The sequence below is a fragment of the Bombina bombina genome, chromosome 4 (assembly GCF_027579735.1).
Source record: "Bombina bombina isolate aBomBom1 chromosome 4, aBomBom1.pri, whole genome shotgun sequence".
In the NCBI taxonomy this organism is placed as follows: Eukaryota; Metazoa; Chordata; class Amphibia; order Anura; family Bombinatoridae; genus Bombina; species Bombina bombina.
Window position 1 is genome coordinate 544195487 of NC_069502.1, and position 17426 is coordinate 544212912.

Here is a 17426-nt window from a genome sequence, read left to right on the forward strand (position 1 = left end):
TCGGTGCTGGACTGACCGTAATAGGCGGGATCAGACTGATATACTACAGGAAAGTTCTACTCTGTGAAAAGCATTGCTGGGCTTAAAGAAGTTGCACCCAGGTGGTAAATCGCCATAGAACAGGCTAACAATGGTATTGAGCTGGTTGTTCATTCCTGTGAGTGCATTTCTCTCTGTGTGTATTTAGTCTCCCTATGGGAAAAAGGGGAAACCAGACGTGGACTCCTTGCTCAGTGTGCCTAGAGGAATACTGCTACACCTCACTGACGAGGCCCAATGAAGGCCGAAACGATTATCTGGGGTTGCTTTGTTCCTTGTTCAGAGAGGAATTGCCTGGTATTTCGGTGCTGGACTGACCGTAATAGGCGGGATCAGACTGATATACTACAGGAAAATTCTACTCTGTGAAAAGCATTGGTGGGCTAAAAGAAGTTGCACCCAGGTGGTAAATCGCCATAGAACAGGCTAACAATGGTATTGAACTGGTTGTTCGTTCCTGTGAGTGCATTTCTCTCTGTATATATATATATATATATATATATATATATATATATATATATATATATATATATATATATATATAGACATACATACACACATACATACATACATATACATAAATACACATATACATATGCAGCTTGGAAGTGCACTCTAACTTAGTCACTTAATTGCCAGGGTGCAGGCAAAGCAATGATCCATACCAAGAAAAGGCTTGCACTCTCTGGTCTTTACTTGATAAACAGACAAAGTGATACTTTGAAAAATCAACAATTTATACACTCAAACCCATAGTGACCCCACCCCCTCAGGAAAAAAAAACGCCAAATGGTTGCCATAACAACAAACTAAAACATATACAATTATAGCATACAAGTGTATAGGTATAGATCAGTGAACAAGGGGACAAAAAGACACCATATGTGCACAAGTAACTATGTTGGTACCGGTATCACTAACAATAGTGGTTTGAAAATCATATCAGACACTTTTCTAAAGTATAGAAAGAAATCCTCCTGCACACTTTGGCTGCTTTGTTCTAGTTCATTGCTATATTGATGTGAGTTTAAACATGCGCATCTCACTGCACCTTTATCTCTGTAGTACTAGACATTTGTAGGATCAACTGCTGTGTCAATTGGAAAGCGCGCCAAACATATATACATCTGTGTTTACTAATGCGGCAATGCTGGTGTCACTGGCTTAGGTAAAAAATAATGTGACTGGATTGAAATGATTTTAAAGGGACATTAAAGTCAAAATTAAACTTTTAGATATTCAGATAGAATATGCAATTTTAAACAACTTTCCATTTTACTTCTATAATCAAATTTGCTTTGCTCTCTTGGTATCCATTGTTGAAGACTAAACCTAGGTAGGCTAACAGGAGTTTAGGAGAATGCACGTGCCAATGGCAGCAGTGTTTGCAACATTGTTTATAGCAATTTTATACATAGTTACAAACACTGGTGCCAGATGACTAAAGACATGTGCACGCTCCTAAGCTCACATAGGATTACTCTGTAACTACGTATACTAAGAGAACTAAACAAAACTGGTAGTTCAAAAACCTACTTTTAAACTTAGTGAAAATGATATGAAGATGTTAATTGCACACATATAATAATTGAAAATGGTTAAAGCTGGATAAAAGTAAAAAAAAAAAAACATTCATGGTTCAGGCAGCATGTGCAATTTTATAAGACTTTTCCATCTACTTCTATTACAAATGACTTTATTATCTTGGAATTCTTTATTGGAATGCACACCTAGGTATGCTCAGGAACAGCAATACGCTTCTAGGAAGCTAGCTAGTAATTGTTGCCTATTAGAGTTGCACATTTGGATCCTTGATGAGGATCCGAATACGGAAGAAGGCAGCCGCTCGTGCCGTTCTGATCTTTTCGTAGCTGGATTGATTCTAATGAAAGGTCACCACACTAAGGTCTTTGCAAATCCAGATTTTAGTGTGGATAACTTTCACTAGAATCAATTCAGCTAAAAAAAGATCCGAACGGCACTAGCGGACACCTACGTCCGCATTCATATCTTCACAAGGAAACCAAAAGTACAACTCTATAGGCTATGTACCTATGCTTCTTTTCATTCGCTCAACCAATGTGTTCAGCTAGCTTCCAGTAGTGCATGGCAGCTCCTTAAAAAAAAAGATATCAAGAGAATGAAGTTAAATTGATAATAGAAGTAAATTGGAAATTATTTAAAATTGTATGCTCAGAAATCGTGAAAGAAAAATATTGGGTTTTACAACCGAGCAATGCTCTTGGGAAAAGCAACAATGTAGCATGAAAGTACAGTTCAGTAAGTCATGCTCTGAAGCAAACAAACACATCAATATGGCACTGAAACTCCAAGCTTGCATTATTAAACTTGATTCTAACAAACAAATAACTACAAACCTTGAACTTAAACTGCTCAGTCCAAACCTCTTTGCAACGGTCTGCAGCATTTTTACAGGGCTAGATTCTTCGTTAACAGTCTTGTTTTTAGACGGCTTCATCTTGCCTTTCTTCTTTTCACTGTCCACACAAATTTGACTATTTCTATACACTTCATATGCAGATTTGCCCTTGACATCTTCATGAAAGTTCATCTTTTGGAGATTGGAGATGATTGTGTCCTGTTTTTCTTCTATTTTATCTTTCAAACGAACCCTGGGTTTATGGCCCTGTACAAGCATACCACATGTGTCTGTATAGACAAATTGCAAAACGTATGCAAATAAATCTGGGTGAACTTTCTCAATCACAAACTGATCACATCCGGCTGCATCCTCCCCCTTCTGGTAGATGTCTGGAAAATCAAGTTGGTTGCACTCTCCAGAAAAGAAAAGCTTACGGAAAAAGTCGCTTCGCATGGCGAGTATGTACTTATGAGAGGGGAAAAACTGGGCACCCACTTGAAAAGTCACATCGTGTATACTGTCCGTCTCATCTACCTCACTGAGAAGTTTGCCAAAATCATCAGCAAACACTGAAGATGACAGAGTTGGGATTTCAAAAAGGCTAAAAGAGAATATGACGGTTCTGTCAGATCAGTAAGATTACATATACACATAAAAGCAAATTAAATTAAATATTTCCAATAATGTTAGAAAAATTATGACAAAAGTATTACCATTTTTATTACCTCAAACACAAAAGGGACATTAAACACTAAATAAATGCTATATATGCAGATTTTTTTAAATTGTTAAAGAATGTTAGTTTTTTAAATACCGAAGAAATCAGTGTAAAGTTTTAGTTTCTATAAAGTAAAAGGGTGCCATGTTGCTACTTCAAATTGGTTTCCCCTTAATTTGTTTCCAATGACCTGTTTATACCAGCTGCAGAGTTAAAATGTATTGGACATTTCTTCTTTAGGTTTATTTTTATATACTAAATATATGCTACTGCTAATTAAAACCAGAACACAATAAAATGGGCTAAGCTTGCAGGGAGTGCATACTTTATTGTGCTATCTCTATATATACACACAACGCACAGCATCCTCGTTATCTTATCTCCCACTGGATACATACAGACCAATCCTTAGAGAGAATAAATTAAATTAACATTTTAGTACCTAATCTCTCCCACCCCCCACTGGAAGTGTGATTTTATCCGCTGCATTTTCTTTACATAGCTTTTCTACAACTAGTACTTTTCTATAACTAGTACAGTATAGAAACAGTTATTTCAAATGGCAAAATAAATACACACCAGTCAGGAAAATGGATCACTGTCCCTTTAAGTTATTCTAAATTTAAAAGCCTAATCTCCTCAAGTCATTTAGGGATAGTTGTAAACCAGCGGATAAAGTAACAATCTCATAGGGCTTTAGTGTCCCTTAATAAAAGGCAAAACTACAATTATTTACTGAATTATATTTCTTTCCATACTTCCAGGCTTATTTAGGAAATCATCTTCAAGAGGACTGAGATACCATCTGTACAAAGGGTCTAAATGCCCCCAGAATATGCCCTTATAAAAAAAGGAGCAAATAAACTAGAGAGGTGTTGAAGGAACCTTTTGTTAAGGTTTGTTTCCATCTAAGGAGATGGTATCAGTTGTTTACAGGTTCTGTTGCATCGCACAGTGAAATTTAACACCAAACAAAAGATTTCTTGTGCAATGCAGCCCCCTGCTCTAGATTACAATTGCGCTAGAACAGGGGATGTCAATAACCTTAAACAAAATTAGGCAAATATGTGAACCCAATCAATAACAATATTCCATTAGGAGTCAATTATATTATTTATATATATATATATATATATATATATATATATATATATATATATATATATATATATATATATATATATATATACATATATACACACAGGTAGCCCTCAGTTTATGCCGGGGTTAGGTTCCAGAAGGAATGGTTGTAAATCGAAACCGTTGTAAATTGAAACCCAGTTTATAATGTAAGTCAATGGGAAGTGAGGGAGATACGTTCCAGGCTCCTCTCAAAATTGCCATAAGTAACACCTAATACATTATTTTTAAAGCTTTGAAATGAAGACTTTAAATGCTATACAGCATTATAACCCTAATAAAAATAACCACACAACACAGAATATATAATTAAACTAAGTTAAATGAACAAAAACATTTGCTAAACAGCATTATAAACCTAATAAAATAATCACACAACACAGACTTCACTTGCATTTTTCTGCAAACAGTTCTTTCTATGCATTCCAATCTGGACTGATTTATAGACAGGAAGATCTTGTTTCTTTGAAATCTGCTCGATAGCTCAGGTCTGGTTGAACTGATTAATTTCAGCTTGCTTGGCTTTGCTGCAACACAAGCGGACAGCTCCATCTACTGGCTATTTTAATAAATGCACTGCTTCTCAATGCTTTTCAATAGCAGTCACATGACTGGAAAAAAAGGTTGTTATTCTGAAACGGTGTAAATTCAACCGTTGTAAAACGAGGGCCACCTGTATATATATATATATATATATCTCTAGACAGTAGAGGGTTAATAACACAGCAATACAAAAAAACAGAATTTATGCTTACCTGATAAATTTCTTTCTTTTGCGATGTACCGAGTCCATGGATTCATCCTAACTTGTGGGATATTGTCCTTCCTGACAGGAAGTAGCAAAGAGAGCACCACAGCAGAGTTGTCTATATAGCTCCCCCCTTAACTCCACCCCCCAGTCATTCGACCGAAGGCCAAGGAAGAAAAGGAGAAACTATAAGGTGCAGAGGTGACTGAAGTTTACATAAAAAATACTATCTGTCTTGAATAGACAGGGCGGGCCGTGTACTCGGTACATCGCAAAAGAAAGAAATTTATCAGGTAAGCATAAATTCTGTTTTCTTTTGCAAGATGTACCGAGTCCACGGATTCATCCTAACTTGTGGGATACCAATACCAAAGCTTTAGGACATGAAGGGAGGGACAAGACAGGAACCTAAACGGAAGGCACCACTGCTTGCAAAACCTTTCTCCCAAAAATAGCCTCCGAAGAAGCAAAAAGGTATGAAGCGAAGACCAAGTCGCAGCCTTACAAATCTGTTCAACAGAAGCATCATTTTTAAAAGCCCATGTGGAAGCCACCGCACTAGTGGAGTGAGCTGTAATTCTTTCAGGAGGCTGCTGTCCAGCAGTCTCATAAGCCAAACGGATGATGCTTTTCAGCCAAAAGGAAAGAGAGGTAGCCGTAGCCTTTTGACCTCTATGCTTTCCAGCATAGACAACAAACAAAGAAGATGATTTGGGAAAATCTTTGGTTGCCTGCAAATAAAACTTCAAGGCACGAACCACGTTCAAGTTGTGCAACAGACGGTCCTTCTTAGAAGAAGGATTAGGACACAGAGAAGGAACAACAATTTCCTGATTGATATTCCTGTTAGAAACAACCTTAGGGAGGAACCCAGGTTTGGTACGCAAAACCACCTTATCAGCATGGAAAACAAGATAAGGCGAGTCACATTGTAATGCAGATAGTTCAGAAACTCTTCGAGCTGAAGAGATAGCAACTAGAAACAGAACTTTCCAAGATAGAAGCTTAATATCTATGGAATGCATGGGTTCAAACGGAACCCCCTGAAGAACTTTAAGAACTAAATTGAGACTCCATGGCGGAGCAACAGGTTTAAACACAGGCTTAATTCTAACTAAAGCCTGACAAAAAGCCTGAACGTCTGGGACATCTGCCAGACGCTTGTGCAACAGAATAGACAAAGCAGATATCTGTCCCTTTAAGGAACTAGCGGACAATCCTTTCTCCAATACTTCTTGGAGAAAAGACAAAATCCTAGGAATCCTGATCTTACTCCATGAGTAGCCTTTGGATTCACACCAAAAAAGATATTTATGCCATATCTTATAATAGATCTTCCTGGTGACAGGCTTTCGAGCCTGAATCAAGGTATCTATGAACGACTCAGAGAAACCCCGCTTTAATAAAATCAAGCGTTCAATCTCCAAGCAGTCAGTTGCAGAGAAATTAGATTTGGATGCTTAAATGGACCTTGAATCAAAAGGTCCCGTCTCAGTGGCAGAGTCCATAGTGGCAGAGATGACATGTCCACCAGGTCTGCATACCAAGTCCTGCGTGGCCACGCAGGCGCTATCAAAATCACTGAAGCTCTCTCCTGTTTGATTCTGGCAATCAGAAGCGGAAGGAGAGAGAATGGTGGAAACACATAAGCCAGGTTGAACGACCAGGGTACTGCTAGAGCATCTATCAGTACTGCCTGAGGATCCCTTGACCTGGATCCGTAACGAGGAAGTTTGGCGTTCTGACGAGACGCCATCAGATCCAATTCTGGTGTGCCCCATAGCTGAACCAGTTGAGCAAACACCTCCGGATGGAGCTCCCACTCCCCCGGATGAAAAGTATGACGACTTAGAAAATCTGCCTCCCAGTTCTCTACCCCTGGGATATAGATTGCTGATAGATGGCAAGAGTGAGTCTCTGCCCATCGGATTATCCTGGAAACTTCTATCATCACCAAGGAACTCCTTGTTCCCCCTGATGATTGATATAAGCTACAGTCGTGATGTTGTCCGACTGAAACCTGATGAATCCGGCTGAAGCCAGCTGAGGCCACACCTGAAGAGCATTGAATATCGCTCTTAATTCCAGAATATTTATCAGTAGGAGGGCCTCCTCCTGAGTCCACAAACCCTGTGCTTTCAGGGAATTCCAGACTGCACCCCAGCCCAGTAGGCTGGCGTCCGTCGTCACAATAACCCACGCTGGCCTGCGGAAACACATTCCCCTGGACAGGTGATCCTGTGACAACCAGTCTCTGGTCTCTTGATCCAGATTTATCTGAGGAGATAAATCTGCATAATCCCCATTGCACTGTTTGAGCATGCATAGTTGCAGTCGTCTGAGATGCAAGCGAGCAAACGGAACTATGTCCATTGACGCTACCATAAGTCCGATTACCTCCATACACTGAGCCACTGACGGCCGAGGAATGGAATGAAGAGCTCTGCAGGTGGTTAAAATCTTTGATTTCCTGACCTCCGTCAGAAATATTTTCATGTCCACCGAATCTATCAGAGTTCCCAGGAATGGAACTCTTGTGAGAGGAATAAGAGAACTCTTTTTCACGTTCACCTTCCACCCATGAGATCTTAGAAAGGCCAACACTAAGTCCGTGTGAGACTTGGCAAGTTGGAAAGTTGACGCTTGAATTAAGATGTCGTCTAGATAAGGCGCCACTGCTATGCCCCTCTGCCTTAGGACCGCCAGAAGGGACCCTAGCACCTTTGTGAAGATTCTTGGTGCCGTGGCCAACCCGAAGGGAAGAGCCACAAACTGGTAATGCCTGTCCAGAAAGGCAAACCTGAGGAACTGGTTATGATCTTTGTGGATATGAATGTGTAGATACGCATCCTTTAGATCCACGGTAGTCATATATTGACCCTCCTGGATCATTGGTAAAATAGTCCGAATGGTCTCCATCTTGAAGGATGGAACTCTTAGGAATTGGTTTAGGATCTTGAGATCTAGAATTGGTCTGAAGGTTCCCTCTTTTTTGGGAACCACAAACAGATTGGAGTAGAAACCTTGCCCCTGTTCTGTTTTCGGAACTGGGCAGATCACTCCCATGGTAAAAAGGTCTTCTACACAGCGTAAGAACGCCTCTCTTTTTGTCTGGTTTACAGACAATTGAGAAATATGGAACCTCCCCCTTGGAGGAGAATCTTTGAAATCTAGGAGATACCCCTGGGTTACAATTTCTACGGCCCAGGAGTCCTGAACGTCTCTTGCCCAGGCCTGAGCAAAGAGAGAAAGTCTGCCCCCTACTTGATCCGGTCCCGGATCGGGGGCTACCCCTTCATGCTGTCTTAGTGGCAACAGCAGGCTTCTTGGCCTGTTTACCCTTGTTCCAAGCCTGGTTAGGTCTCCAGGTTGGCTTGGATTGAGCAAAGTTCCCCTCTTGCTTTGCAGCAGGGGAAGAGGAAGCGGGACCACTCTTGAAGTTTCGAAAGGAACGAAAATTATTTTGTTTGGTCCTTGTCTTATTTGACTTATCTTGAGGGAGGACATGACCCTTCCCTCCAGTGATGTCTGAAATTATCTCTTTCAGTGCAGGCCCGAATAGGGTCTTACCTTTGAAAGGGATGGTCAAAAGCTTAGATTTAGATGACACATCAGCTGACCAGGACTTAAGCCATAATGCTCTTCGCGCTAAAATGGCAAAACCTGAATTCTTTGCCGCTAACTTAGCAAGATGAAAAGCGGCGTCTGTAATAAAAGAATAAGCCAACTTAAGGGCCTTAATTTTGTCCAAAATATCATCTAGTGGGGTCTCCATCTGAAGAGCCTCTACTAGAGCCTCAAACCAAAAAGCAGCTGCAGTGGTTACCGGAACAATGCACGCTATAGGTTGAAGAAGAAAACCCTTATGAACAAAAATTTTCTTTAGGAGACCCTCTAACTTTTTATCCATAGGATCAATGAAAGCACAACTGTCTACAATAGGTATAGTTGTACGCTTAGCCAGAGTAGAAATAGCTCCCTCCACCTTAGGGACCGTCTGCCATGAGTCATTTATGGTGTCAGAAATGGGGAACATTTTCTTAAAAACAGGAGGGGGAGCGAACGGAATACCTGGTCTATCCCACTCCTTAGAAACAATGTCCGAAATCCTCTTAGGGACCGGAAAAACATCAGTGTAAACAGGAACCTCTAAATATTTGTCCATTTTACACAATTTCTCTGGAACGACAATAGGGTCACAATCATCCAGAGTAGCTAAAACCTCCCTGAGCAATAAACGGAGGTGCTCTAGCTTAAATTTAAATGTCGTCATATCTGAATCTGTCTGAGGAAACATCTTTCCTGAATCAGAAATCTCTCCCTCAAACAGCAAATCCCTCATCCCTACCTCAGAACATTGTGAGGGAATATCGGATACGGTTACTAAAGCGTCAGAAGGCTCAGCATTTGTTCTTAACCCAGAGCTACTGCGCTTCCCTTGCAACCCTGGCAGTTTAGATAAAACCTCTGTGAGGGTAGTATTCATAACTGAAGCCATATCTTACAAGGTGAAAGAATTAGACGCACTAGAAGTACTTGGCGTCGCTTGTGCGGGTGTAACTGGTTGTGACACTTGGGGAGAACTAGAGGCGAAACCTGATTTACTTCTGTCTCAGAATCATTTAATGCCAAATTCTTATAAGTCAAAATATGCTGTTTGCAATTTATAGACATATCAGTACAATTGGGACACATTCTTAGAGGGGGTACCACAATGGCCTCTAAACAAATTGAACAATGAGTTTCCTGAGTGTCAGACATGTTTAACAGGCTAGTAATGAAGCAAGCAAGCTTGGAAAACACTTTATTTAATGAAAAAAAACACAATTTGCAAAAACGGTACTGTACCTTTAAGAGAAAAAAAGGCATACACAAACTGCAAAACAGGTTAAAATTGCTTCAAAAATTCCGAACTTTTAACAGTGTACCCACTAAGCTTTAGAAGGATTGCACCACAAGTAAAAAAGCAATAGACCCCCAAATGAAAAAAAAAAACGGATTGATAAGTGTCTAAAACCGGTTAAAAACCCCTAAAGCACCTTGCCACAGCTCTGCTGTGGCCCTACCTGCCCTTAGGAAGCGATAATATGGGGTTTAAAGCTTCGATTAGTCCCTCAGAAGACTCTCAGGACCTCAGGAAGTTGCTTGCTGCTTGTAAATGTAGGCCCCGCCCACCTCACTCGATGTTGCAGGGGCCTACACAAAACTAACAAACCCTGCCCGAAAGCCATGTGGGTTATAAACAACTCCAAAGAACCCTCAAGCAAATGTCCTATAAAACAGAAAACGTTACTCCCAGACACAAAAACATTTGTCCCAAATTCACATAACAAACTGAGTGCCCACAAAAAATTAACCCTTTATGCAAGCTAGTAAAAACCTCTGATAACACTAGGATTACTGCTTACCCTTCCCCTAATGGGGACACTGTCAGCCTTTCTGAGTTAACACAGTCTCTGCAGAAAATATGACTGAACATACCTCATTGCTGTATAGCAAGAAACCGTTCCTCACACTGAAGTTTTCCTGTACTCCTCAGCTTCTGTGGGAACAGTAGTGGACCTTAGTTACAAATGCTAAGATCATCATCCTCCAGGCAGAAATCTTCATCTATGTCCTGCCTGAGAGTAAATAGTACAACACCGGTACCATTTAAAAATTACAAACACTTGATTGAAGATAAAATAAAACTAACAGTTTAACACCTCTTCTCTTTACCCTTCCTGCTTAGAGCCAGCAAAGAGAATGACTGGGGGGGGGGGGTGGAGTTAAGGGGGGAGCTATATAGACAGCTCTGCTGTGGTGCTCTTTGCTACTTCCTGTCAGGAAGGACAATATCCCACAAGTTAGGATGAATTCGTTGACTCGGTACATCTTGCAAAAGAAATATGTATGTATACTATTTTAATTAGAGGTAAAGCTTCCTAGACAGAACGGTATTGCAAATACAGACATCTCCTAACCAACTTTGAATGTCATCATTTGCAGTAATTTTTCATATTCATATCACAGTAAGAGACGTCATATAAAGAGATGACACGTGATTAAAGCAATATGCAAAAACAGACTTTTAAAAATGTTAAAGAATAAAAATAATTATTTTTAAGAATTTGTACCAGTAAACAATCTGTATCTTTCTAAGTTATCCTGAATTCCTAATGACACACTGAGGGCAGAGGTGCAGGGGAGGAGCTAGGCTGCAGTGTGTCAAATTAATATAAACAAGAGGAGAGACAAAGCAAACACTCAGTGCAGCTAATCTTACTGTATGATGATGCACAGCACCGCTCTGGGTGAGCTATTGGGGGAAAATGTATTTTTGTATTATTTGGTCTGGCAACAATTTTTATATTTTTGCACTATATGTAGGAAATGGTGTATGTTTAAAACCCATACTAAATCAGTAAGATGCAGATGATACAGAGTGCTTAATTATGAAGATTACTGTCAGACTAAATAATTGCAAAGATACAAACAATACATTATCTACAGTAGTAGCCAATTAATCCCCCCTCTTTAACAACAAATCAGCACAGCCCCTTACCTAATGTGGAGGAGCTGCAGCCCTCCAAATCACCTGGTGGGGACATTTCCAGGAGAGAAAAAAATCCAGGGAAATACAACAAAATCCAGGGACTGTCCCTGGAAATCAGGGACTGTTGGCAACTATGCAATAAGTAGCGTTGTACATTAAAGACTAGAAAACCACTAGTGGTCTAAATTCAGTATTTACGTTGTTCATTACCTTGTTTTCGGATCAGATTGTAAGACCGCAAAGTTGCATCCATTGGGATCTGTAGTTACACTTACAGCCCTGTGGACAAAGGAAAGCTTCTGAAGGCAAATTCTTTCAAACACACTGGGCGTATCACAGTGAAAGGATGAATCGGATATTGAATTTTCTATGAGACAAAAGGGGGGAGTGGTTAATGATCAATGAGGTTAAAAATTAAAAAGCATGATATAAAAAAATAAAAACTTGGACAGTGTAGTCAAAAACACATATGGGGTATTTAAATAAAGCTTTAGATGTAGATAAAGTTTTGCAGTATATATGAAATAGATATTTTGCTGCTAAAGCGAGAAAAACCTTGCAGTGTCTTCCCTGCATATGCATACGTACGTAATACACACTAATGAGAGAGCTAGGGTTATTTCCTCACCCCCTAGCCTGCTTACACCCAGGGAGTCACTAGCTGACATTTCTAGCTCCCTCATGCTGCAGATAACTGTGCAATAGGGCAATGTTCTGTATTAAAATTAGCAGAGCTGCAAAGATCCACAAAGCAGCCTAAACTCACAAAGATGTTCCTTCCTTCTCTGCTCGGTAAAAATGTGCTGGGATCTTACTCTCCCTCCCCTGCTTACCGTTACCACAGTGTTTAAATAGATAAACTGCAAACAATGCATATGCAGCAAAAAGGTAATGAAAACCGTATTTTAAAAAGTATATTAACGTACCTATGAAAAAACAAAATGTATGCTTACCTGATAAATTTCTTTCTTTGCGGACATGGAGAGTCCACAATGTCATTCCAATTATTAGTGGGATATTCAACTCCTGGCCAGCAGGAGGAGGCAAAGAGCACCCCAGCAAAGCTGTTAAGTGTAACCGCCTTGCCCATAACCCCCAGTCATTCAGCCAAAGGAAATGGATAAGGAAGAAAACACAAGGATGAAAAGGTGCCTGAGGTTAACTAAAAAAAACTGCCAAATTATAATTAAAAAAGGGGGCGGGGTCGTGGACTCTCCATGTCCAGAAAGAAAGAAATTTATCAGGTAAGCAGAGAAAACCAGCAAACCTTCCAGGTGTTCTTGAATCAAAGTAAGTTTATTACTTAGGAGAACCAATTTATTTGCACCTGTGGACCCAGGTGTATTTAAGGAGCTTTTGTATCCACTATTAGTTGTGTCCATGATTAAGGCAGTGGACTGCTGTTGATCATTTTTTTCTACTCCAGCTTAAACCTCAGCGCTTCCCGGACCCACAGACTTTACATTGGTCTCTACTGGCACTTATCACGCTTTACGTCACAGTACACACAAGCCGACATTCATCCACACAGCTGGAGCTGTCACATTTGGCGTCTGCACGCTCAACCCTGCTAAGAGCACTTGTCAGCGTGGTGCAGAGAGATTTATCTGCACAGGGAACCACACTGTAATGGAGGACCACTACAAGTTACGTTTGTGAACAATCCGGTAGCCGTATCTAACATTACAGCCACATGGAGACGTAGTGCCTGGTGAGTGATTGTGTACACTGCACACCTCATATAGAGACTTGATTCACTCTATACATAATGGATATGTCTGGATTAAGCGTTGTACTACATATAAGCATAAATATTGTTTTCTTTCCTATGACATGGAAAGTCCACAACGTCATTCCAATTACTAGTGGGAACACTAGGACACAGAATGAACAGGGAGGGAGAAAAAAGGCAGAAGGACCTAAACAGGAGGCACCACCACTTGAAGAACCTTTCTCCTAAAAGAAGCCTTGGCCGAGGCAAAAATATCAAATTTGTAGAATTTGGAAAAAGTATGCAGAGAGGACCATGTTGCCGTCTTGCAAATCTGCTCCACAGAAGCTTCATTTTTGAAAGCCCAAAAAGAGGAGACAGCCCTAATGGAATGAGTCGTAATTCTCTCAGGAGGCTGCTGTCCAGCAGTCTCATAAGCTAAACGAATCAAACTTCTCAACATGAGAGACAGAGAAGTAGAAGTGGCCTTCTGACCTTTACGCTTTCCAGAGAAAACAACAAACAGGGCAGAAGATTGCTGAACATCTTTATTAGCTTGTAAGTAGAATTTAAAGCCTGCACAACATCCAAGTTATGCAAAAGACGTTCCTTTTGAGAAGGAGGATTAGGACAAAAAGAAGAAACAACAATTCCCTAATAAATGTTTCGATCCAATACCACCTTAGGGAGAAAACCCAATTTAGTATGAATGACCACCTTATCAGCATGAAAAATAAGGTACTGGGAATTACACTGCAGAGCTGAAAGTTCAGACACTCTGCGAGCGGAAGAAATGGCAACAAGAGACAAAACTTTCCAGGATAACAGTTTTATATCAACAACATGCATCACCTTAAACGGAGCCTACTGCAAAATTTTAAGAACTAAATTAAGGCTCCATGGGGAAGCAACAGGTTTAAACACAGGCTCGATTCTAACCAGGGCCTGTACAAAGGCTTGAACATCTGGTACGTCTACCAGACGTTTGTGCGAAAGGATAGATAATGCAGAAATCTGACCCTTTAGGGTACTGACCAATAAACCCTTATCCAGGCCGGGGAATTCCTCACCCTGCTCCAGGAGAACCCCTTAGATTCGCTCCAATACAGATATTTACGCCATATCTTATAGTAAATCTTGCAAGTAACCGGTTTTCGAGCCTGAATCATAGTTTCAATGACCGCTTCAGAAAAACCACGTCTAGACAGAACTAGGCGTTCAATCTCCAAGCAGTTAGCTTCAGAGAATCTAGGTTTGGATGGAGGAAAGGACCCTGAAGTAGAAGGTCCTTCCTCTGAGGTAACCTCCAAGGAGGTAGAGATGACATCCTTACCAGATCCACGAACCAGATCCTGCGAGGCCATGCAGGAGCTATTAGTATCACCAATGCTCTCTCCTGTTTGATACGAGCAATGACTCATGGAAGGAGAGCAAACGGAGGAAACCGATATGCCAGAGAAAACCTCCAAGGCCTGAGGATCTCTTGACCTTGAACCGTACCACCAATAGATCCAACTCTCGAACCCCCCACTTGAGGGTTATCTGAGAAAACACTTCCGGATGGAGAGCCCACTCCCCGGGATGAAAGGTCTGTCTGCTCAGAAAATCTGCCTCCCAGTTGTCCACACCTGGAATGTGGATGGCATATAAAAGACAATTGTGGGCTTCCGCCCACTGCAGAATGCGAGTCACCTCTTTCATGGCTATGGAACTCAGAGTCCCTCCCTGGTGGTTGATGTAAGCCACTGAGGTGATGTCCGATTGGAATCTGATAAACCAGACCAAAGACAGTTGAGGCCATGCTGATAGGGCATTGAAGATAGCTCTCAACTCCAAGATGTTTATAGGAAGAGAGGACTCTTCCCGAGACCTCAGGCCCTAAGCCTTTAAAGGACCCCAAACAGCTCCCCAGCCTGACAGGCTGACATCCGTAGTCACAATTTCCCAGGAAGGTCTCAGAAAGCAAATGCCCCAAGACAGATGTTCCTGTGACACCCACAATGAGAGAGAGTCTCTTTTTATAGGGTCCAGATTTATCCTCTGTGATAAATCGAATGGTCTCCATTCCATTGACGGAGCATACAAAGTTGCAGTGGTCATAGATGGAACCGAGCAAAAGGAATGATGTCCATGGATGCCATCATCAGACCAATCACCTCCATGAATTGAGCCACAGATGTACAAAAGGCAGACTGGAGAGAAAGGCAGGAAGCAAGAATTTTGTTTTTTCTGACCTCTGTCAGAAAAATCTTCATGGACAGGGAATCTATTATAGTCCCTTAGAAACACACTTTAGTATATGGAACAAGAGAACTTTTTTCCAAATTCACCTTTCACCCGTGGGAACGTAGAAAAGACAACAGCATCTCTGTATGAGATTGGGCTAGTTGAAAAGATGACGTCTGAACCAAGATGTCGTCTAGATAAGGCGCCACAGCAATTCCCTGCCAATAGCGCCCGCAGAACCTTTGTGAATATTCTGAGAGCCGTGGCTAGACCAAAAGGAAGTGCAACAAATTGGAAGTGCTTGTCCAGAAAGGCAGACCTCAGATACTTGTGGTGTTCCCTGTGAATGGGAACATAAAGGTATTCATCCTTCAGGTCTATGGTCCTCATAAACTGACCTTTCAGTACCAAAGGAAGAATGGAACAAATAGTCTCCATCTTGAAGGACAGAACACGGAGGAATTTGTTGAGACACTTGAGGTCTAGAATGGGCCAAAAAGTTCCCTCCTTTTTGGGAACCACAAATAGATTTGAATAGAATCCTAGACCCCGTTCTCTTAGAGGAACTGGAACAATAACTCCCAGGGAGTATAGGTCTTTATTTGGTTTGAGGATAGTCTTGACAGGAGAAATCTGCCCCTTGGAGGGCAAGACTTGAATCCCATTCTGTAACCCTGGGATACTATGTCCACTGCCCAAGGATCTGGGACATCACGTATCCAGGCTTGACGAAAAAGAGAAAACCTGCCCCCCACCTGATTCACAATGGAATCGGGAGCGGAACCTTCATGCTGATTTAGAGTCAGCTAAAGGCTTCTTGTTTTGTTTTCTCTTGCTCCAGGGCTGGTTGGATTTCCAAGTTCATCTGGATTGGTCAGGTTTGAAAAAGGAGGACTTTTGTCCCTTAAAGTTACGAAAGCAATGAAAATTAGAAGTTTGAAGACCATTAGGTCTATTTTTCTTGTCCTGAGGTAGGAAAGATCCCTTTCCGCCCGTTATCTCTGAAATAATCTCCGCCAGACCAGGTCCAAACAGAGACTTTCCCTTATAAGGTAAAGCCAAAAGCTTGGCCTTAGAAGAGACGTTGGCCGACCAAGATTTTAACCACAGAGCCCTGCGGGCTAGTACCGTGAAGCTAGACATTTTAGCTCCCAGACAAATTATCTGCATGTTGGCATCATAGATAACGGTATTGGCCAATTAGAGAGCTTTGATCCCATCTTGGATCTCCTCTACATTAGTTTCCTCTCCAATAAGATCCGACAATGCATTGCACAAATAAGATGCTGCTCCTGCAACCGTAGCAATACTCGCTGCAGGTTGCAACTGTATTTCTTGATGGATGTACATCTTTTTTTTAAGTAAGTCTCTAGCTTCTTATCTATTGAATCCTTAAAAGAGCAACTATCCTCTAGAGGAATGGTAGTTCTCTTAGCAAGAGTAGAAATAGCTCCTTCTACTTTAGGAACAGTCCCGAATAGAGTCAGCAACAGGAAACATCTTCTTAAAAACAGGGGAAGGAGAAAAATGAACCCCTGGCTTATCCCATTCCTGAGCAATAATTTTAGACATCTTCCTAGGAACAGGAAATACCTCCTCAGAAGATGGGGAATCATAAACTCTATCCAATATAGAAGACTTCATGGGGATGACAGCAACCGAAGGTTCAGAGTCGTCTAAAGTAGCTATAACCTTTTTCAGTAGTAACCGGAGGTGTTCAAGCTTAAATCTAAAGTTAATCTAATTAAATCTAAAAATTAAAATGTTTCTGATAAAATGTCAGAGTCTGAGATCTCACCTTCAGAAGGTACTGAAGTATTCTCCTCATCAGAAATCTGAGAAAGATTGGCTAATGCTGACCTAGAGTCAGAAGCCTTACTATCAGGCCTTACTATCAGGCAGATGTTCTCTTACGCTTACCCGAAG

The 17426-nt window shown here is 41.0% G+C and overlaps 1 protein-coding gene across 1 annotated transcript in view; it reads right to left on the reverse strand.

Annotated features, from left to right (window-relative positions):
• Positions 1 to 17426, reverse strand: part of IBTK (inhibitor of Bruton tyrosine kinase) — a 244926-nt gene that overhangs the window by 132840 nt on the left and 94660 nt on the right. Inside the window, exons 11-12 of the mRNA XM_053710478.1 lie at positions 11774 to 11930; positions 2418 to 3023 (exon numbers count right to left, since the gene is read on the reverse strand). Of these exons, the coding sequence (XP_053566453.1) occupies positions 2418 to 3023; positions 11774 to 11930 (763 nt within the window). The remainder of the gene's footprint in view (positions 1 to 2417; positions 3024 to 11773; positions 11931 to 17426) is intronic.